Raw genomic sequence first — 21989 nt, forward strand, 5'->3', positions numbered from 1 at the left:
GTGAGAACCTGATGTGAACGCAGAAGGGTGGTCCAATTCCTGGCATATCTGGGGAATACCTCTTGTACAAAACCCGGGAGCGCTACTGCAAGTCAGTGTAGACAGTACTGAGACAGACGGAGCAATGGTCTAACTCAGTATGGGGAAGATGCCTATGTTCCTAGATGGGGGACTGTTGAAACTGGAAACTTCTTTTGTCTTTTGCAGGCATGGACCCATTCTCAGTTCTTGAGGTGCCCATCATTCTGGATGAAGGCCATGGCACCATGAAGATAGCTGGCGTCGCCATTCTGTTTTGGGGTCTTCTCCTACAGAGATCAGGTGATTGATGCAGTATATAAGAGGTAAGACTGTCTACGTACTTTCACTATGTGTTATGTACTGAATTGAATAGGATCCAAAATGCAGCAGTCTGATTGGTCCTAGAACAATAGGACCCAGAATGCAGCAGTCTGATTGGTCCACAGGAGCCACCCAATCCAGCTCCAGGTGGAAGTGAATCCGCAACCTGATTGGCCTACAGGAGAATCCCAGAATTAGCCAATCACGTGGGGCCCATTGTGTAAATAACGTATATAAAGCAGACATTCTGGGGGAACTTCCATTCCTCCTCACCACTATGAGCCGAATAAAGAGCATGAAATCCACTCTCAACTCTGAGTGTATTTCACTATTTTTGCATAACAACAGTGTGATTAAAAAGGGTGTCCCCCCCCCCGCAATCCACTCCACACATTGAAAGAAGTACAGGGTTGTGCAGGCAAAGCCCGCCTTCTTCCACATCGCCACCTTGCCACCTTGATTTCTGCATGGCAAAGCTATGCCAAGAGGCATTCTACTTGTCTACTGATATAGGGGAGCTCTAGTCTTGTACATGAGGAGGGACCCTGTTCTGATGTAGCTTGAGCAGGTGGGTGTTGGGTGTTTGTGTGGGGCAGTGGCATGCAGTGGTGGGGGCACTGAGCTTCCCTGCGTGGCTTTTCAACCTCACCCACACCTTTCAACACATGGAGATGAGTCACATGAGCCCCCTAATATGACCTACCAGGAAAAAAAGGCTTTGAAAATGTCATAGGTATGTGATGCGCCTGTGTGCAAGAATCCTTGCACCCCAACAAAGCCTCTGCTCTACTTTCCTCTCCCTTTCATATTTCCCTTTATTGAGAGATGGACCCTGACAGATAGTTGAATGACTGCCCTCTGGACAGTATCTTCAGTCGGATGAGCTAAACATTTGGGTATTCTAAAGGAGAGACTTGATGACACTTCCCCCCAACTTCATTATTTGAGCATCCTTTGAATTCTATATCTGTCAACATTGCTGTATTAAAAATTCATCAGGTCTGGAGCATTTATTCCTGTAGTTAAAATTGCTATGGAGACTCCTTTTTTCCTTCCTTTTTTATAACACCCCCCCCCCCAATTTATTGCTACTTCATTTGGTGTGTATTTTTATTTTTTCCATCCATCACAATCAGAGCTTGTCTAATGTGGTTTTCAGATGTTTCTCACAAATGTGTGTTTTTCCAAAAGACTCGGATATTTTCAGAGTGTTGCCAGACTTGATGACCAAGCATTAAAGCCGATTTGAGGAACCTGTGGCTCTCCAGATGTTGTTGGAATCCAAATCCCATCAGACACAGCCAGTCCCACAACATCTGGAGGTCCATAGCTTGCTCCTCCCCTTCCGGCCTCAGACCCCTGTTCACTTCTCTGTCATTCACACTGTCTCTGCATGAAAGAATTGGGTTTTTTTTTGCTTTGGGAAAACATATCCCAAATCTGATAATTTTAGAAATACAACTCTGTGCATTTGGGAGAGGGATCTATGTCAATGTAGAGGAAGGGCAAGATACACATGTTAGAATAGCCTTCCCCACACCTGACTCCCCAGATGTTTCTGGATTACAATTCCCAACGTTCCTGGCCATTGGCCAGACTTGTTGGGGGCCGGGTGAAAGGAGTTGGAGTCCAGCAACATCTGGGGACCCAAGGTTTGGGAAGAATGTCTTAGATAAAAAAACCCTAAAAATGTACAGCTGGTGCAAAATGCTATGGCTGGCCGGAAGACTTTCTGGTATATGTTTTTCTTACAGTATCACACCAATCTGGCTTGTGATTCATTTCTGGGTACAATTGCAGTGGCTTCTGGTTCATTTCTTCAGATGCAATTAAAGGTGCTGATTATTACCGTATTGACTCGAATATAAGCCACACTCCCCCCCCCCCCAAAATTCCGACAGTGTCAAGTTAAAGTGCAACTTATATTCACAACCTTACACAGCCAGGAGCAGCAAGGAAGGGAGTGGCTTATATTCGGGTATTTTCTCTCTCCCCCCCCTCCCCCAATTTTAAAGGTGTGGCTTATATTTGGGTGTGGCTTGTATTCGGGCCAATACGGTACCATCTACAAAGGCTCAAAGGGTTTGGGACTAGGATATTCAAAGGACCGCCTCCTCCCACATGAACTTGGCCATCAGCTGCAGAGGTGCCACTCTGCATTCCACTACCAAGGCAGGTCTGACGGGGCAGAGAAACATGACCAACAATGGACTATGAAAGCTAAGTAGAACCTCCATTGCCTCCTGCAGATGCTGTTTTATCGGGAGATCTGTTCTGCACAGTGTTGGAAAGGGGCCTTTAGTGTTGTGGCACCTGCCCCTTGGAATTTCCCCCAATTGAACATTAGACAGGTTCTATCTCTGCTTTCTCTCTCTCTCTCTCTCTCTCGTTTGGTGCCAGCTGAAGTCCTTCCTCTTTCAGGAAGCCTTTTAAGCGGAGATCTTTCCCACTCTCCCATCTGTATTGGAATTGTTCCTAAGACGTTGCTGTTGGTTCCTGCCCTGGGCTCCTTTAGGAGGAAGGGCAGGATACAAATTTTAAAATAAAAAACAAAATAGGGAAAACATTGGGAGATCTACCAGTTTTCAACGCCTGGGCTTGATGGTCTGACAGTATATGGCAGTTTTATCTAATCATAAGCTTGCATTAAAATTGTGGTACAGAGAATAGTTGTGATGGCAGTGCCAGCTGCTGCTGCGTTCATCCTCGGAAGTATATTTCATTTTTCTCATGCCCTTCAGGTATCTTGGCTCCACAGAGCCTGTGTAGGTGGGAGCTAAGGAGGAACCACACCACAAAACAACTTCATGGTGCAACACGCCTCCTTGCCTTGTGGCTGGAAAGATTTGTCAATTCCAGTTTCACCTTTGGATTCACCATGAAAATGTCTGCATGAACATTTTGTGTGTGCATTTCTCCTAATATATGCAGTTTCGCAAGCAATTTCCACTAATAGAATGCATATTTGTACACTATTTTCCCTGGTGTATACATCTTTGTGACCATTTCCCCCAACGTTCCTTTTTTTTTTTTTGCACACAGTTGGGTTTTTGTTTGTTCAGTAACGACACTGCCATTTCGTAAAAGTGTGAAAAGTTTAAGGATAGCTGCCTTTTGGTTCACATTTAGGTTTGGGAAGTTTCAATAGAAGTAAAAACTGAACTACAGTGGTACCTCGGGTTAAGAACCTAATTTGTTCTGGAGGTTTGTTCTTAACCTGAAACTGTTCTTAACCTGAGGTACCACTTTAGCTAACGGGGCCTCCCGCTGACGCTGTGCAATTTCTGTTCTCATCCTGAAGCAAAGTTCTTAACCCGAGGTACTATTTCTGGGTTAGCGGAGACTGTAACCTGAAGCATCTGTAACCTGAAGCGTCCGTAACCCGCGATATCACTGTACCTTAGGATGATGGTGCTGAGCTCTACATTTGGTGCGTGTACATGACTAAACTGTGGAACTACGCTCGGTCAGTGGAAATGTGGCTACTGATTTTTACTCGCAATTTGGGGAGCTCCCATGCCTCAGTGGCAGAGCATCTGACTTGCATGCAGTCGGTCTCAAGTTCAATCCATGTTACTTCCAAATAGGGAGGAGAATGTCTCTTGTCTGAAGTCCTCACAACAACCCTGTGAGGTAGGTTAGGCTGAGAGATAGTGACTGGCCCAAGGGCACCCAGCAAGTTTCATGACTGAGTGGGGATTCGAACCTAGGTCTCCCAGGTCCAAGTCTTGCCCACCCTTCATGAGCCGTCCCTGACAAGTGGGTGGCGCTGCCTGCCTTTCATTCACCTGAGAATGGAGGGCATTAGGTGATCATGCATTGACAAAGTCAAAGTGGCAGTGAGCCAGTGTGGTGTAGTGGTTAAGAGCGGTAGACTCGTAATCTGGTGAACCGGGTTCGAGTCTCCGCTCCTCCACATGTAGCTGCTGGGTGACCTTGGGCTAGTCACACTTCTTTGAAGTCTCTCAGCCTCACTCACCTCACAGAGTGTTTGTTGTGGGGGAGGAAGGGAAAGGAGAATGTTAGCCGCTTTGAGACTCCTTCGGGTAGTGATAAAGCGGGATATCAAATCCAAACTCCTCCTCTTCTTCTTCTTCTTCTTCTTCTTGACATGCGCTCTGAATTCTTCCTTTCCAACTCCGACTTTAATTAAGGCTGGTGCCGCAAAAGATTCCAGACTGTGGCTGCAAAAGAAGAACTCCTGTGCGGCTTTCCTTGTGGAAAGCAGGGCTGGCTTTTAGCACTGAATTCAGCACAGAAAGAAAGCCCTTCTTGTGGCAGGGGTCAGCTGCTGTCAAAAACTTCCAGGTGTAACCGGTCTTGGACAAATGGGAAAGACACTGAATGCAATCCTTACTTTCAGAGGAATTGGAAGCAAATAGTAGCCACACCTAGCTTTCTGTGACCTCAGGTGTGGAGCAAGTGAGCTGAGTGTAGGGGAAACAAACAGCCTCACAGGCCAATCTAGAACTCTTGGAGTGTCAGGAGTGTGTGCAGGAGCCAGGCCCTGTGACCAGTAGGGCTTCACAGGACTGGGGCCTTCCTAAGTTTGTTCTGGAGAGGCAAGGCACAGCCACACAGGTGAGGCCACTTGGTAACTCACTGCACCTGGTGGCAAGAGCCGGGAAGGGATATAAGGTCAACATTTCCCTTCGGCTCTTTGCCACAGCAACACGTTTCCTGCCTTGTTGCGTTTGGCTCCTTGCTTCCTGATCCTCGGACCTTGGCTCCTTGACTCCTTGCTTCCCGACCCATGGACCCTTGACTTTGCGACTCCTTGCTTCTTGACCCTCGGACCCTTGACTTTGTGACTCCCAGCTTCCTGACCCTCGGACCCCTGGCTTCTGGACTCCCGTTCCTGTTCCCACACCGCCATCTTGCCCCCGGTCCCGACGTTCTCAGCCGGGACTTCGATTGCCCGTAGACCGGACTGTGACATGGAGGCCCATGGAATCAGAGTTTGGGACGGTACCCCATAGCTATCTAGTCCAAACCCCTGCAATGCAGGAATCGTTCACCCAATGTGGGGCTCAGACCTATGACCCTGACCTCTAACTGTACCGACTGAGCTAACCATGAGCTCAAGGTTCTCCCCCTGTGGTGCAGAAAATACTGAACAAGATGGAACAATTTGTCTGAATCTGCATAATGCCATTTCCTGCGCTCCTCCGTGTATGCTTCATTCGAATAATTCTGGCAAAACTTCCAAATAACTTGTAAAGAAAACGCAAGTAGGGAAGCCAAGCCAAACCCTGGCAATTAACTGAGTGATATACAAAATGTAGGCCAAGATTGTCTCCCCGGTTTGGTCAGGTGTCAGCTTCAGGAATGTTTTGTGTTCATGGCAACACCCTACACTAGGTAGTTTGAGCAGGCCTTTGTTTGTACCAGCAACCACTCCAATAACCATTCCACAGAATTTACAACAATAGCTTTCAAAAGCACTGCACACACTCCCGCACGCACATGGATTTTTAATTGGCTGTCGGGCACATCACTTGCAAAGCTTCCCAGCTAGAACCGAAGTATTGAGGTACGATTGTGTTTTGAAGGTCAAATAAGACAAATGGCCCAAGGAAGGACACTTTTATAATTGGAGCGGGATAGCGGTTTGGTTAATTTACAGCTCCTGGTAATTAGGTTGATGCCCGAAATAGCAGAATACGCAGGCTGGAGGGAGGGGGGAGGGGAGGGGTGGGTCACGGTCTTTTCCTGTGAGTTCCTGCAGTTTTTCATCTCTTTGCAAACACACAGGAAGAAAGCAACATGGAGAGGAAGGATATAGTCTTGCGTACATTGAGCCACCGCTAAGGTAGCAGTGTGGAGAAAAATTAGGAGATCGGAAAGTTACCTTTAAAAAATAAATAAATGTAACCTAACTAAATCTAAACTTGGCCATCGAACCACTGCATTGCCGGGGGTTGGACTAGATGACCCTTGGGGTCCGTTCCAACTCTACAATTCTATGAAATTTAAAGTAAATAATTATGCCATGTTACTAGCAACGTATTCTCTCAGAGGAACTTACTCTGGGAGATGAAGGGCACCCTGTGGCCACAAAATAGGATTTTCCCCAATGCATACGAATAAACCCAATGTCACAGGAGCCTGCCAGTTAGTAATCAAAGATGGTGTCAACTCTTTATGAGCAAAAACACAACATCTCATTATTATTATTATTATTATTTATTATTATTATTATTATTACATTCCACTGTGTATTTTTATTAAAGATTTTCTTGGTTTACAAAAGTGTGTGCAATCTCTCTCTCTTTTTTTCAAGTAATATTTTTTTACAGATCAGTTTCATTTGTTGAGACATTAGGAAGAAAGGGGGGAAAGAGGTGTGGGGGGGAAAGGTGAGTGGGGTTGGGGTTGGGTGGTGTGGTTTCTGTTTTACTTAATATATGTGGGGTTTTGTGTCAGTGTCGCTTGTGCAGGTTCTCTGCTGTTCACTTGTGTTCCTTTGGTGGTGAGAGAGGTTGGGGTTGGCCTAGGGTGTGGTTGTTTGTTTGTGGTTGGCTGTGGTGGTCTTTGTTTTCATGTGTGAGTGGGGTGGGTGGGTGGTTTGGATCAGGTTAGCCATATTGATTTGTATGTTGTTGTTGGATTTTTGTATGTAATAAAGGGGAGCCATATTGGGGTGAAGGCGTCTTCTTCTATTTGTCCCCCTGTCAGTTTTGGTTTATTGGTTAATTTTTCTAGTAAGGCTGTTTCCCATTCTATTTGGTACCATTGGTCCATGCTTACTCCTGACAGGTCTCTCCAGTTTCTGGTTATGGTGTTTTTGGCTGCTGAAAGTAGGTGGGTTATGAGTTCTTTGTGTTGTAAATGGGCATTATTGTCTTGGAAGATGTTTAGCAGGGCCAATTCTGGGGTGATTTCTAATACTTGCTTCGTTATTTATGCGATTATTTCAGAAGGTGGTGGACTTGCCTTTGTGAGAAGTTGGTAAGCAGGTGCTGGGTAGTTGCCTGTCAAGGATTCCTTGCTTTGACTGGGATTGCTTTGTCCTATAAAGTCATGTGAGATTTCCACATTAAGGCTATGTGCTTGCAAAATGGGTAGGGATTTCAGTGGGTGCAGCTCACAGTGCCTCAGGGGGGGGTGAACAGGAGCGCCTTCCAAGATTTTCTCATCTGAGCAGGAGTTTAACAGGATCCTGGATGCAGAGGTGTGCATGTCTGCCCGTGTTTTAGGAAGTGGGGAAAACAAGCATGCCTTGTTGAAAAGGAATGGCGGAATAAATGCCACTACTTTTCTCTGGTGTGTTTTCCTTCCATCGTGAGACAAATGGAGGAGCTCTGGAAATTCTGTAGTCCCCAATTCCCTCAAATGGGGGGAATGGGGCAGTCACAACTTTCCCCTGGTATTGACTCAATCCCCCTCCCACACAAGAGCATCATTTTGGAGAATTATAGAGTTGGAAGGGGACCCCAAGTGTCTAGTCCAGGGGTCTGCAACCTTTAAGACAAAAAGAGCCACTTGGACCTGTTTCACTTTTTTTTATTATTTCTTTGTTTGACCCTTCAGAATTACTCCTCCTCATAGAAATAAACGTTAAATTAACAAGTTACCTTTTTGTGTGTGTGTGTGTGTTCTTCACTCCCTTTCAAAATAGTGACCAGCGTACATGCCCCCTTTCAATGCAGTGACCAGCGTACATGCCCCTTACAATGTGGTGGGCGGGCAGGCGGGAAGGTGACGTCGGGACGGTGCATGACTAACGCACGCACCGCCCCCATGCGACGTCACAGCCAGTACAGCACCCGCCACAGTGGGGAGTGTCAGGGCGCACAATGCGCCTCCTCCCCTCGCTAGTATCCGCCCCGGAGCCGCGGCAAAGGTGTAAAAGAGCCACATGCGGCTCCGGAGCCGCGGGTTGCCGACCCCTGGTCTAGTCCAACCCCTTGCAATGCAGAAATCTCAGCTAAAAAGTCCCCGACAGATGGCCATCCAACTGCTGCTTACAAAGCTCCAATAAAGGGGAGTCCTCAGCCTTCCTCAGGAGCAGCTATATTTTGTTTTTGTCCCCCCCCCCACCCATGGTAAATCTATATTGGTTTAAAATACAGACATAAATGATTGTTTACAATGAAAGTAAGTATAGAAAAATTCAATACAGAAGGAAAAACATCACGACATAAGAATAAGAAAAGACAAAAAAGAAAGGAAAGAAAACGGGTGGGAGGGGGCAGAGAAAAAAAACCAAAAAATTATACAAAATCATATCCATCAAATAAAAATTTCTGCTTAAAACTTCCATTTGTTCTCATTATACTATTTCTATTATCATGGATTGTCGCACAGCTTTGCATTGCATCCTTTTTCATGTATTCCACTAAGGTATTCATTTCATTCATTTTTGTTCACAAGTATCATTCAAGTTTTGCTAAGGTGGTATCATTTGTACAATATAATCTTACATATTCTTTAAATATTTTCCATTCTCCATATGTTTTCTGATTTAAAGCTCCTCTGACTTTACCCGTCAGTTTTGCTAGTTGGAAATAGGAGCAGCTATATTTTGACGGCATTACCTAGTCACAGCAACATTCTTAAAATGAACAGCTTAATAAAACAAACCTGGTGAGCTTAAAAAATGTCCAGATAATTCCAAACCAGCCTACACTATTGGTCATCAGCTGCTGTGTGCAGATCCCCCATATGATAAGCCTGGCATCTCCAGGTAGAGATGGGAATATCTGCTCTCTGAAACCCTGGAGAGCTGTTGCCATACTGAGCTCGATAGACCAATTGTCTGATTCAGCTTCCTATTTCACCACCATCCGTCCCACTGAAAGCTAAAATGGCAGCCCTGCTGTCTTTGGTGGTAAGCAAGACTCCAGGAAAGTGAGGCAAATAGATGGAAAGTCTGCTTTGCGGTGAATTTAAAGGTACAGGGGGACTTTCTGGGTTGTGACCTGGCTACCTTAAATCCCAGGGAAATCTAGCTAAAGCAGCATGGAAGAACAACATTAATATTATTTTGGAAGCCGCCCAGAGTGGCTGGGGAAGCCCAGCCAGATGGGCGGGGTATAAATAAATAATAATTATTATTATTATTATTATTATTATTATTATTATTATTATTTATTATCTCTCTGTGCATCCTCATCTTTGCCACATCTGCCTTCGCACACACTCTGTCGCTTTCTCTGCTCTTCCTTCTTCGTGTAGGTAATGCTATAAATAGAGAACGCTGTTTGTGGAAGAAAATAAATGCCCCAAACAACTGCATTACATTTACAAGATTCTGCTTCCCTGCACAGACAGGAATAGCCCAATGCAAAGAACAAGACGTGTAAGAAAACAAAAAGAGAGACAATGAAGGTGGCAGAGTAATAGTAAACGCTATTTTAAAACTTCTTTTGTTGAAGGTGTTAAATCATTATCTCTCTCTCACACACAATCGGCATGTACAAGCCACAATTTGCAATGGCTGCCATCATCCGATTCTGTCTAGGCTTGAAGAGACCAGGGCTTTTGGCAGTCGCTTTGTGGGGGGAATGGCATAGAGTCTCCTGAACACAATTGCTTGTGAAAGTGGTCCACCTCAAAACAAATGGAAGGTGAAGGCGGTGAAGGTCCTGTGTGAGTGCCTGGAGGCGGCTGCAGGATGGATGGCAGCTAACAGATTGAGGGTGAATCCTAACAAGACAGAAGTCCTGTTTTTGGGGAACAGGAGGTGGGCGGTGTGGAGGACTCCCTGGTCCTGAATGGGGTAACTGTGCCCCTGAAGGAGTCATTTTGGACTCACAGCTGTCCAAGGAGGCGCAGGTCAATTCTGTATGCAGGGCAGCTGTTTACCAGCTCCATCTGGTACGCAGGCTGAGACCCTACCTGCCCGCAGACTGTCTTGCCAGAGTGCTGCATGCTCTAGTTTTCTCCCGCTTGGACTACTGCAATGCGCTCTACATGGGGCTACCTTTGAGGGTGACCCAGAAACTGCAATTAATCCAGAATGTGGAAGCTAGACTGATGATGTGGAGTGGCCGAGACCATACACTGGTCCTGAAAGACCTACATTGGCTCCCGGTACATTTCCTAGCCCAATTCAAAGTGTTGGTGCTGACCTTTAAAGCCCTAAACGGCCTTGGTCCAGTATACCTGAAGGAGCGTCTCCACCCCCATCGTTCAACCTGGACACTGACGTCCAGCTCCGAGGCCCTTCTGGCAGTTATCACACTGTGAGATGTGAGGTTACAGGGAACCAGGCAGAGGGCCTTTTCGGTAGTGGCACCCGCCCTGTGATACACCCTCCCATCAGATGTCAAGGAAATAAGCAACCATCCTACTTTAAGAAGACATCTGAAGGCAGCCCTGTTTAGGGAAGTTTTTAATGTTTAATGCTGTATTGTGTTTTTAATGTTACGTTGGGAGCCACCCAGTGTGGCTGGGGAAACCCAGCCAGATGGGTGGGGTATAAATAATAAATTATTATAATTATTATATTATTAGTAAATATGAGCTTTGGGAAAAAGAAGGTAGAAACTGAAGAATGTGAGAGAGAGACAGAGCAAAGGACAGGTGTACTGAGACTACGTTCCTTCAGAATGAAGCTAGGAAATGGTCAGACACTGTGAGAGAGTTAGAAAATAGAATTCTGGTTCTGGGTTAGTTGAAAGAGTTCTTGGGAATCATGTAGTATGACCCGCTACTTAATGCAGAAATGCAAATGTAGCAGAGGTAGGGAATTTGATCTTATTTCTACTACCCAGCTGCAGGCCACTCACGTGTCAATCATCTGTCATCACAATAATACCAGATGACCCATTTTTGGGTCCCACACAATTTGAAACTGAACTGCGCGAGTAAAGGCATGGCTCCTCTGTGGTTGCAAGCTGCAAATGACCAGCTGGTTGTGAAACCACCACCACAAACTGACTTTGGGGCATTGCATGGAGTTTGGAGGGTTCACCAATAAACTGATCAGAGTGCCAGCAAACCGACTTGTGGCCTAGCTGTGCCTTTTCTTTCCCCACACCTGGCATCATGTATGATGCGCATGGCTTGGCTGAAGTGGCCTCAGAGGTTCCAGACTGCTGACTTGCAGCATCCCTGATAGATGGTCGCCATTGCCTCTAGCAAAGGAGAATCTACTGTCTCTAGAGAAAATCTGTTTCCTTTCAGGATTCCTGCTTCCTTCAACTTTGAAGGCAGGTTTTAAAGCTGATTAACAAACACTGGTTCAACAGGGAGCTCGCTTAGTATTTTAACAAAATAATTTTTTAAAAAAAATTGTTTTGACCACAGCAGACCAACACAGCTACCTACCTGTAATTAGTATTTTAAGGTATCCTTTCAGGCCAAATAAGATTGGTGGGGGAGCTTGCTCTTTGGAAAGGGCACAGTCTTGGTGACACCCTTTACTCTGTTAACCACAGCTGGGAGACAGAATTTGCTACCCCAACAGATTTCACTAAAGATGGGAGGGGAATTCATTTGGTCTGCTTTTGGGGTGGACCAACCACTGTAATCGGATGCTGCCACACTTACTTGTGGATTGGAAAGCAGTGCATCAGATCATGCACACTTCTCCAGATTTTGCGATGCGTTTTGGGTGTGCACAAATGTCACACAAAAGTTTGTATATTGTACTGTATAAAAGATGCATGCAAAATTCCTGTTTTGCAGACAAATGCATATATTTCAAAGGTTTCAAAAGGATGTTTTATGTAAAAGGGGCAGACAAAATGCATGCAGATTAAAAGTGGGTTGTTGGGGGTTTTTTTGTGTCCATTCTCTCAAAAAAGAAGTCTGCTCGAAACACTATGGCTGAGTGCGAGTGAGACGGAAACAAGATAAAATTAGCTGTTCATCCCATCCTTTGCCCTGGCATTAGGAGGCAAGACTGGCCAATTGGTCTGTGCAGGCTAGTTCTGTCTATTTTGATTGCAAGCTCTGCAAGTTCTTGGCCGGAGACTGTTCCTCTGCCCTGCTACCTCTCTGAGCTGGAGATCAAAGTGGGACGCCCGCCCTGCCTGCCTGCCTGCCTGCAAGGCATATGCTGTGGGCTCTTCATTGATTCCCCCTCTCCATTGCTACAAGTGGTTACAGCGAGAATGGGAAGGATCATCAAATGATCATTTAAAGAGAACAACAACAGCAACAAAAAAGCAGATGAACTCAAGGCCTTGGCTAGAGCCGGGCTTCCTAAAACTGAACAGTGAATTCAATTCATTCTCAGTGGGAGTTTCCACTGTGAGAATTTGCAGTAGTAATAAATACATTCTTGGCCGTATTTCCAGACTCACTCCAAAAGAGAAGACTGTCAGCTGGAAAGGGGAAAGTTGGCAGATGTGTAAATGAGCAAGGGGAGCAACAGGATTTCTGTTGACTTACATAACATCCCACATGTCCAGAAACCGTGAGATGTGAAGTTCCACTTGTCTGCCCTTCTCCAAACCTCCCTCCCCCACCGCTTCCCTTGATCGTAATGAAGCCTTTCTGCTGGGAGCAAAGCACCAAAAATTATCCTCTTCATAGCACTCGGGCCCAATTATCCCCATCATTATTTTTTACTCGTTAAGAAATATTTTCTGTTTCTCACAATTCAAATGCACGGCATGGAATCCAGAGGGACATCAGCTTCCTCTTCTTCAACACCTGTTGTACCTCTTAAAACCTTCTCCAGAGGGTCTCCAAACCCTCTGGAACCTCAAAAACTAATGCATTCCATTTCTAGAACACACACTTTCATATCCTGATAACATTGTTTGATGGCATTTAGATCCCACCTTTTTCTCCAAGTACCTCAAGGTGGAGTATGTGCTTCCATCCACCCTCATTTAATCCCCACCACATCCCTGTGAGGGAGGTTAAGATGAGAGGCAGAGTCTAGCCTTACCCAGTGACCTTCATAGCTGAGTGAGGATTTGAACTCCAATCTTCCAGGTTCTAGTCTGACTCTCCAACAATTACACTGACGTATTTTCAGGATTTTTAAATATTTTTTTTAAAAAGATGTGTTTTTGCAATGTTCAGAAACAGGATTCCAGTTAACCTCAGCAGTATGCTATCTTTTATCCTTGCTTCTGATGCAATGAGTTGGATATAGGAAGCCTTGTACCAAGTCAGACCAGTGGTCCATCTTGTTGGAAACACGCCCGGGAAGGCCGGCATCTTCCCAAGACTCCGGGGCGTCTCTCTGGTGGTCACCCTCTGGCTATAAATCTCCCTCAGTCCAGAGAGACCGGTGATGAGTGACCCCTCCCTCCCGAGAGGAGCACACTCGTCTTCTGGCATATCATAGCAGAAGAAAGAGTCAATCAGTAGCTCTAAACTACAGTGGTACCTTGGGTTACATACGCTTCAGGTTACAGACTCTGCTAACCCAGAAATAGTACCTCGGGTTAAGAACTTTGCTTCAGGATGAGAACAGAAATCGTGCTCTGGCGGCGCGGCGGCAGCAGGAGGCCCCATTGGCTAAAGTGGCACCTCAGGTTAAGAACAGTTTCAGGTTAAGAATGGACCTCCGGAATGAATTAATTACTTGAGGTACCACTGTACTTTATTTTACAGTCTATATACAGAGAATCCATCAGCATATCTGTGCTCTTTGGGCACCAGTACAGAAACAGCAACACATTCAGAAGTGAAACTAACTTTCAACAGTGCTGAGACACTCACATGATATACACAAACATAGGGCTACTGCTGGAGCAGCAAGGATGGATAAAAATCCCAACACATCTAACTCAATATTGTTTACGCTGATTGTCAGCAGCTCTCCAGGGTTTCAGGGATGGTTTCCCCTCAATCCCTACCTGAAGGTGCTGCGGATTGAACCTTCTGCAGGCCAAGCAGGTTCTTTGCCACTGAGCTGTGGCCTGTTCCCATTCTGCACCCCACAGTTTAACAAAGTGCTATTTGAAGGAAGGAAGGTTGTAAGACCTCCCCTGTTTTGCTCAAGTTGACCTTGCTGCTGTAATCACACGACTTACCAATCCTTTATCTACCCAATGGATTGCTCCTTTGATATTGTTCGAGAGAGAGAGAGAAGACCCCATCACTTTTTAAAAACAAACAGCTAAGTAATGATGTATGGAAGTGAGAGCTGGACCATAAAGAAGGCTGATCGCTGAAGAATTGATGCTTTTGAATTATGGTGTTGGAGGAGATTCTTGAGAGTCCCATGGACTGCAAGAAGATCAAACACATCCATTCTTAAGGAAATCAGCCCTGAGTGCTCACTGGAAGGACAGATCCTGAAGCTGAGGCTCCAATACTTTGGCCACCTCATGAGAAGAGAAGACTCCCTGGAAAAGACCCTGATGTTGGGAAAGATGGAGGGCACAAGGAGAAGGGGACGACAGAGGACGAGATGGTTGGACAGTGTTCTCGAAGCTACCAGCATGAGTTTGAGCAAACTGCGGGAGGCAGTGGAAGACAGGAGTGCCTGGCGTGCTCTGGTCCATGGGGTCACAAATAGTCGGACACGACTAAACGACTAAACAACAATAACAAGTAATGAAAATCAGTGGTTAGTAGTGGCTAGAAGAAGAGGTGGAATAGCTGCTCTAGGCTGGAAGCGAAACATGCAAAAATCAGGAGTCTGTGGCTGATGGAGAGAGCTGTCCTTCTGGAAAGACCTCTTGCAGGGGCCAGTTTTCATGTTTAATGAGTAACAGACCAGGCTGCTCTATCATTTCCATCACTGATCAATTTCTTTTGGTATTGGGCGCATAATGGTACCATGCCAGGAGCCAAACAGGCACCTTCAAGAGTTGTCAAACGAAACAAAGGCGGCAGTGTCTGTCCATACGTATGCACAGGATCACACCCTTATACATTATGCTGGGAGTGACACACGCTGCCCCAGAGCAGTGCTTTCCAACCGCGTTGGGGCAGGGTGATGTTGAAATTGGCTCTGAGAAGGTTTTCTGAAGAAGACATAATGGAAATGGGCCTGCGTAAAGAGCTTTGCTAAATTGCTGCTACCATCTTGCCTCAGTTTTTTGTTAAGAGGATGTTATTCAACACTAGCCCTACTCGAAGCAGAAGTCTTACCACTGAGCTATGGCACTTCCTCAAAGTGCTCTACAACATCACCCATCTTCCCTGGCCTTTGGCTAGTGTTGGACTAGTACCTGGGACACCCAGGGTTCAAATTCCCACTTGGCCATGAAGCTGGGGACGAGTCACTGCTGCTTAGCCTAGCCTACCCCACAGGGTTGTTATGGGGATTAAAGGAGGTGGGAGTGAACTATGGATATAAGCTGGTATATAAATGCAATAAAATGAAAAAGTAAATATGGCGGCATCAGGCTGGAAAAGGCTTTTTAAAAAAATAAAAAAATATTTTATTAGATTTTCTTCCAACCATACAAAAATAAAAATCACCACAACAAAAACATTAATAACAAACACACACACAACTACCGGTATATGCCAAAACAATTTCAAATTGGAAAATAGGGATTCTCCGAATCCCGTGACTTCCCTCCCCTGGTTCCTTAATTTTCAATTTCAACTGCATATCATTACTATTCCAAAAACAAATTCATCCAATTTTTCCTATTACAGTGGTAATAGGTACAGTGGTACCTCTGGTTACCGACGCTTCAGGTTACAGACGCTTCAGGTTATAGAACCCAAAAATAGTACCTCGGGTTAAGAACTTTACTTCAGGATGAGAACAGAAATTGCGCGGCGGCAGCGGGAGGCTCCATTAGCTAAAGTGGTACCTCAGGTTAAGAACAGTTTCAGGTTAAGAACGGACCTCCAGAATGAATTAAGTTCTTAACCCCGAGGTCCCACTGTGTATCTCTAAAATTACAAGTGTCCTTAAAATCCTGCCGATGTGTTAACTTGTTTACAACACTTTCGCATATATACAATAAACTTTTCCCATTCTTTTCTGAATTTCCTGCCGTCTTGGTTTCTGAGCTTTCCAGTTAGTTTCACCATTTTGGCATATTTCATTAACTTGATTTGCCAGTCTTCTCTCGTCTTAACCTTGCATGTATATGATGGTGCAAAACTGGCATGCTGTTCCCAAAGAGCTCCTTGCATTATCTCCACTTGAAACTGGAAGAGTCTATTTTATGTTGCCTTCTTTTCCCCCCTGCTTTTCTTCATCATCTTCTTTTATCTAGTCAGTTTATGTGTTGCCCCTCATTTCTTTCTGTGTAATTGGAAATGCTCCCTGGGGTAGCCTAGCTTTTAAGCAGCAATTTCCTATCCCTTTTTAAACCAGCGGTGTTTTGTGTATTCGTGAGGCTTTCTTGCTCATGCAAAGATGCAAGAGAACAGCTGTGAGGGGGAAACGACTTGTTTCAGGGTTGCCAATTGCCTCCCTCCATAACCTACAGGTTTTCCCCCAGTATGAGCACCTCATCAGAGAGCTGCCTTGCTCCTTGCTGCTGGAGGTCCTCCCAACCCACTTAAAGGCTTCTTTCTCTTACTTATGTCACTCTGGCAAGGCCTCCCTGGGAGATAGTGGCTGGCAGCAAACCAAGCCTCAGGCAAGCAGAGGTATCCTGCTGCGTTTCGCATCTAATTGCGCAAGTCCCCTCCCTTTTCAGCATGTTATAGACATTCTCCTACTGTTTGCTTTATTCCGTTCGGAGCCTCTGAGCTGCTGTCAAAGTTGTTAAACCATCGGCTGCGCTTAACCAAAGGGGAGCGTTGATGTTCGGCGGAGTGGTGTCAAAACCGTACCCTCTGCAGTGTTTACAAGTCAATCAGGGTAGCATGCAGAAGGTCCTAGGTTCAGGCGAAGGAGCCGAGCTCAGTGGTAGAGCATCTGCCCTTGTACACAGAATATCACGGTTCAATCCCTGGCACAAGAGATCCCTGGTGAGTTCTTGGTGAGCATCCTTCAGGCTGTTCCTCATTCTGCTCTGAGAGGTGACACCAGGGACCCTGGGGGACATGAGGTGCTAGAGCCAGTGTGGTGTAGTGGTTAAGAGCAGTGGACTTGTAATCTGGTGAACCGGGTTCGCTTCCCCGCTCCTCCACATGCAGCTGCTGGGTGACCTTGGGCTAGTCACACTTCAGAGAAGTCTCTCAGCCTCACTCACCTCACAGAGTGTTTGTTGTGGGGGAGGAAGGGAAAGGAGATTGTTAGCCACTTTGAGACTCCTTAAGGGGAGTGAAAGGCGGGATATCAAATCCAAACTCCTCCTCCTCCTCCTCCTCCTCTTCTTCTTCTACATGGGGAGGCTGACTCCACTTCTTGCTTAATGATTAGGCAAAAAATCCTGCTGTTGTAGTCAAGGATCAATCAATAACATAATGGCTGGCCAAGTTCAACATCTTGTTTTCATGGTGGCCAGCCATGTTGTTGTTGTTGTTGGAATTTATATACCGCCCTATACCTGGAGGTCTCAGGGTGGTTCACATAAAGAGATCATAGTATATAAAATCAAAATAAAAACAATAACCCAATAATACCCCCCCCCAAAGAACCACTTTTTAAAAGGTTGTGGGATGTCCATCAGGACAAACAAAGCCCTGGTTAAAAAGGAACGTTTTTGCCTGGCGCCTAAAGGTGTATAATGAAGGTGCCAGGTGAACTCTCCTGGGGAGAGCATTCCACAGATGGGGAGCCACTGCAGAGAACCATATACTTGTGGGAGATCCACAAACAGGACCTGATGGTCAGAAGCATTACTGCTTCAAGATAGGCAGAAGGTTGACAGGTGTATCAATTAAAAAGCTTATTGTTGATCTTAATTATTCTAGAAAGTTTTAAATGGTTTTCTTTAAAGCCCTGATAATTTCATTGTTTTATTCTTTCTGTAAATCACTTTGCAGAATGTATAAATACAGAACACATAAATACTGTCTATATATACAGACCCTGGCCTTCTTTTTAGGAACTCACAGGATGCCCCATTTTACATTCACACCAGCACCATGACATAATTCAAAATGAATAAGAACTTTCTGTTGGTAAAAGACTTTCAACGATAGAACAGACATCTTGGAAGGTGGCAGAATCATGGAAGGTTTTTAAGCAGAGGTAGGATGGCCATCTGTCATGGATGCTTTAGTTGAGATTCCTGCATTGTAGGGGGTTGGACAAAATGGCCCTTGTGGTCTTTCCATCTCTCCAGTTCTATGATTCTATAAATGCTAGATAAAACTGTGCATGTTTCTCCAGCATCTGTTAGTGCTAAGCTCTCAGGGGAACTTGACTGGGCTTCACTGGAGCCTCCCAGCTTTACCAAATGTGGTTCAGGGACCTTGCATGGAAACTAGGGGTCTCCACTTGAGCAACAATGTCATAGCTCTGGGACATAAAGGTTCCTGGAGCCATGAAAGTAGATTGCACAGGCAGGAGTGGAGCGTGGAAGTTTTCCATCAGTATTTGGAGCTGCTTTGAGGGGCAGGTAGGGCAGTAAAGAGGCAGTGTGGTGTAGTGATTAGAGAGCTAGTGTAGGACCTGGGAGGTGGGCATTTAAATCCCCACTCGGCCATGAAGCTTGCTGGGTGACTTTGGGCCAGTGGCAGCCTTTTAGTCTAACACACCTCACAGGGTTGTTGTGCAGAATTATATGACTAGGGGAGAGAACCATGCTCACCATAGCCAGACTATGGAACTCGCTTCCCCAGGAGGCAGTAATGACAACCAACCTGGGTCACTTAAAAAAACAACAAAGATTGGACAAATTCATGGGAGAGAGAGGCTACTAACCATGATGGCTATGCTATAACCTCCACAGTTGGAGGCAGCAGTGCTTACAAATTAAACATAAAGGTAAAGGGCCCTGGGACGTTTAGGTCCAGTCAAAGGTGACTATGGGGTTGCGGTGCTCATCTCGCTTTCAGGCCGAGGAAGCTGGTGTTTGTCCACAGACAGCTTTCTGGGTCATATGGCCAGCAGGACTAAACCACTTCTGGAACAATGGGACACTGTGATGGAAACCAGAGCTCATGCAAACACCGTTTATCTTCCCGCTGCAACAGTACCTATTTATCTACTTTCACTGGCGTGCTTTCAAAATTCTAGGTTGACACAAGCTGGGACAGAACAACAGGAACTCACTCTGTCATGGGGATTTGAACCACCAACCTTCTGATTGGCAAGTCCAAGAGGCTCAGTGGTTTACACCATAGTGCCACGTGCCACCCACGCTTTACCTTGCTTACGAATACCAGTTTCTGGAAACCAGATACCAGGGGAGAGCATAGCTCTGGTGCTCATGTTCTGCTTTCTGGTTTCCCACAGGCCCCTGGCTGGCCACTGTGAGATCAGGATGCTGGCCTCGATGGGCCATTGGCCTGATCCAGCCAGTGCTGGATTAAACCCTGTGGATGTCCCTAGGCAGTCGAAATCTCGGGGGCCCCTTGTGTGTGTACTCTAGTGGGATAACACTGAATCAAGCAAGCTTGGTTGTAATTTTCTTTCACAATTATTTTGATCTATTGTCGCAGGGCCCCTAAAAGGTGTGGGGCGCCTGGGCTGGTGATTACTCTGCCTATTTAGTAATCTGGCACTTGATCCAGCAGGCTCTGCTGATGTTCTTCCTACTTTGACCTCCATGGATGAAACAGACCCTCCAAGTGCCCCAATTTTCCAGGGACAATCCTAGATTTACTGAAGCCATCCCGATTTCTGATTTGATCCCGGAATGTCCCAGTTTTCCTTAGGACATCCCTATTTTCATTGGGGAAATGTTGGAGGGTATGGAGTTATGCGACCCACGAGCCAAGGAGATAACTATACAGCCTTTAGAAGACATCTGAAGGCAGCTCTGGATAGGGAAGTATTTTTTAAAAAATGTTTTATGTTTTTATATATGTTGGCAGCCGCCCAGAGTGACTGGGGCTGGCTATAAATAATAAAATCATTATTATGGAATAGGATGTCCCTATTTTCATCGGAGAAACGTTGGAGGGTACCCGGGAAGGGTGGGATCTGAATGCAAGGAAACAAGCTGTTAAGAGGAAGCTGCCCAGCAGCCGGAGTGGAGCTCCGTGGCGAAGGGATTATTGGAGCTCGGCGCGCAGCTGAGGGCGCCGCGCTTCCCGGGGTTCCAGAGATACCGGAGGCGTGAGCTGTGCGGCTAAGAAGGGATCCTCGACGGGGCAGCCTGCGCGTCGAGAAGCTCGCCAGCTGCCGAGTGAAACCTAAAACCAGCTCTCTCCTCTCCGCGGAGGGCTGGCCCGGCGCGCTCCCCTGCCTCCCGTGCGCGCTGGGTGTTATTGGCACATTTTGGCGCACGGCTGCCCGTTCCAGATCCCAGGACTATTACTACTTCAACTTCTTCTTCTTCCTCCTCTTGGGTCTCTTTTCAAGTGAGGGTCCTCGGATGGTTCGCAAGTGGTCTCGGCGCTGAACCAGGAGGCGGAGAAGAGGGAGAGCTTTGCGCAACGACAGTTGTCAGCTGAATTTAGCCTCCGATTTCCTTTTTGAAACTGCACGGAGTTAACAGAGAAGTTCACAGATTTGAATATCCGCGTGAGCTCGGGAAACGTCAGGGCTTTTCACTCACTCTCCCCCACTTGGTTTATGGTGGCGCGTCTAGTTGGGAACTGTTGCTGTTGCTGCGGATCCGTCGCGGAGGCTGTGAACAGGGTAGGTGGCGTGGAAATAGCGTTGGTGAGAAAAGTGCAGCAAAGGGGGATGATCTTCTGACAGGTTCTTAGCACGGGCCAGGAAGCGGCAGCAACGACAGCAGCTGCCGGATAATGCCCCTTTTGTCTTGGAGAAGCAGCTTAAAGGATTCTACTGGGTGATGAGGAACTGAAGTACGACTGCACCTCGCCTCCCGGAGGTTAAAAATAGAATCCGCGTTTAAACTTTGGGGAGCAGGGAGAGCAATCTCTCTACAATCTTTTTGCGTCCTGATATTCCCACCTTAGCAAAGCTTGTTCTGATTTGAAAGGAGCCTCTGTAGCAAAAGGCTTTCCGACCCACCAGGATCATTAGGTTAGACTTTCTAATAACCCCCTTTGACAGCAAATTTTCTTGTTAGCTCTCCAGAATAACTGCAGTGCAACGCATTTGCAAAGAAAGAATGAATAAGTAGACTTTTCTGTGTAAGGTGATTATTCTGAGATGCAGTTAGATAGTAAAAAAGTATCTTCACTGCTGCCTCGAGTCAATGAAGAAAGGTGCCTTGGTGATTTTTTATATCATTCTGGCTGCCTTGGGATATCCCAGCAGCAAAATCCTATGCATGTTTGCTCAGAGTAAAAGTCCCACGGTGTTCAGCGGGGCTCGCCCCACAAGAAAGTGTGCATAGGGTTGCAGTTTGCTTTGCTACGGTGTGGCATGGTTCTGCCTATATTTCTCTAGTCTCAAGGAGAAGCAGAAATGCAGACAGGGAGATTTCTTAAAAGAGGCTGCTCTCTCCAAGTTAATTTGAATCTTGTGATACTTACCACCGCAGAAAAATAAAGCACGTTGCCGGATACACTGAGCTCCCTCCCCTAAGGCTTTTCAACCTGCTGGTGGTCATTTTCCTTTCTAAGACTTTCAGGAAATCCTCCTGAAGGGGAACGCTCATTTGCTTGTGCTTTAGTTTGGTTACATCTTTTAGAGATGCACCCAAAATGCTTCCATTGGATGCTTCCATATTGTCACGGCTACCATTCCCTTTAAGGCCATTATACTTGGCTTGTCCTGTGCTTCAAGGACCACCTTGAAGGACCACAGTGCTCCAAGAACTGGCCCCTTGAGCATCAGCTCA

The 21989-nt window shown here is 46.1% G+C and overlaps 1 protein-coding gene across 2 annotated transcripts in view; it reads left to right on the forward strand.

Moving 5' to 3' along the window:
• Positions 1-207: 207 nt before the first annotated feature.
• ARHGAP24 (Rho GTPase activating protein 24) overlaps positions 208-21989 on the forward strand; it is a 368221-nt gene continuing 346439 nt past the window's right edge. Inside the window, exon 1 of one of the 2 annotated variants that reach the window (XM_083398349.1) lies at positions 208-344. In XM_083398349.1, the coding sequence (XP_083254475.1) occupies positions 329-344 (16 nt within the window). In that variant the 5' untranslated portion in view covers positions 208-328. Of the gene's footprint in view, positions 345-20290; positions 20873-21989 lie in introns of those variants that run through there. The other variant, XM_083398350.1, reaches the window with a different exon arrangement.

The sequence above is a fragment of the Podarcis tiliguerta genome (assembly GCF_965153285.1).
Source record: "Podarcis tiliguerta genome assembly, chromosome: 9".
NCBI classification, from domain to species: Eukaryota; Metazoa; Chordata; class Lepidosauria; order Squamata; family Lacertidae; genus Podarcis; species Podarcis tiliguerta.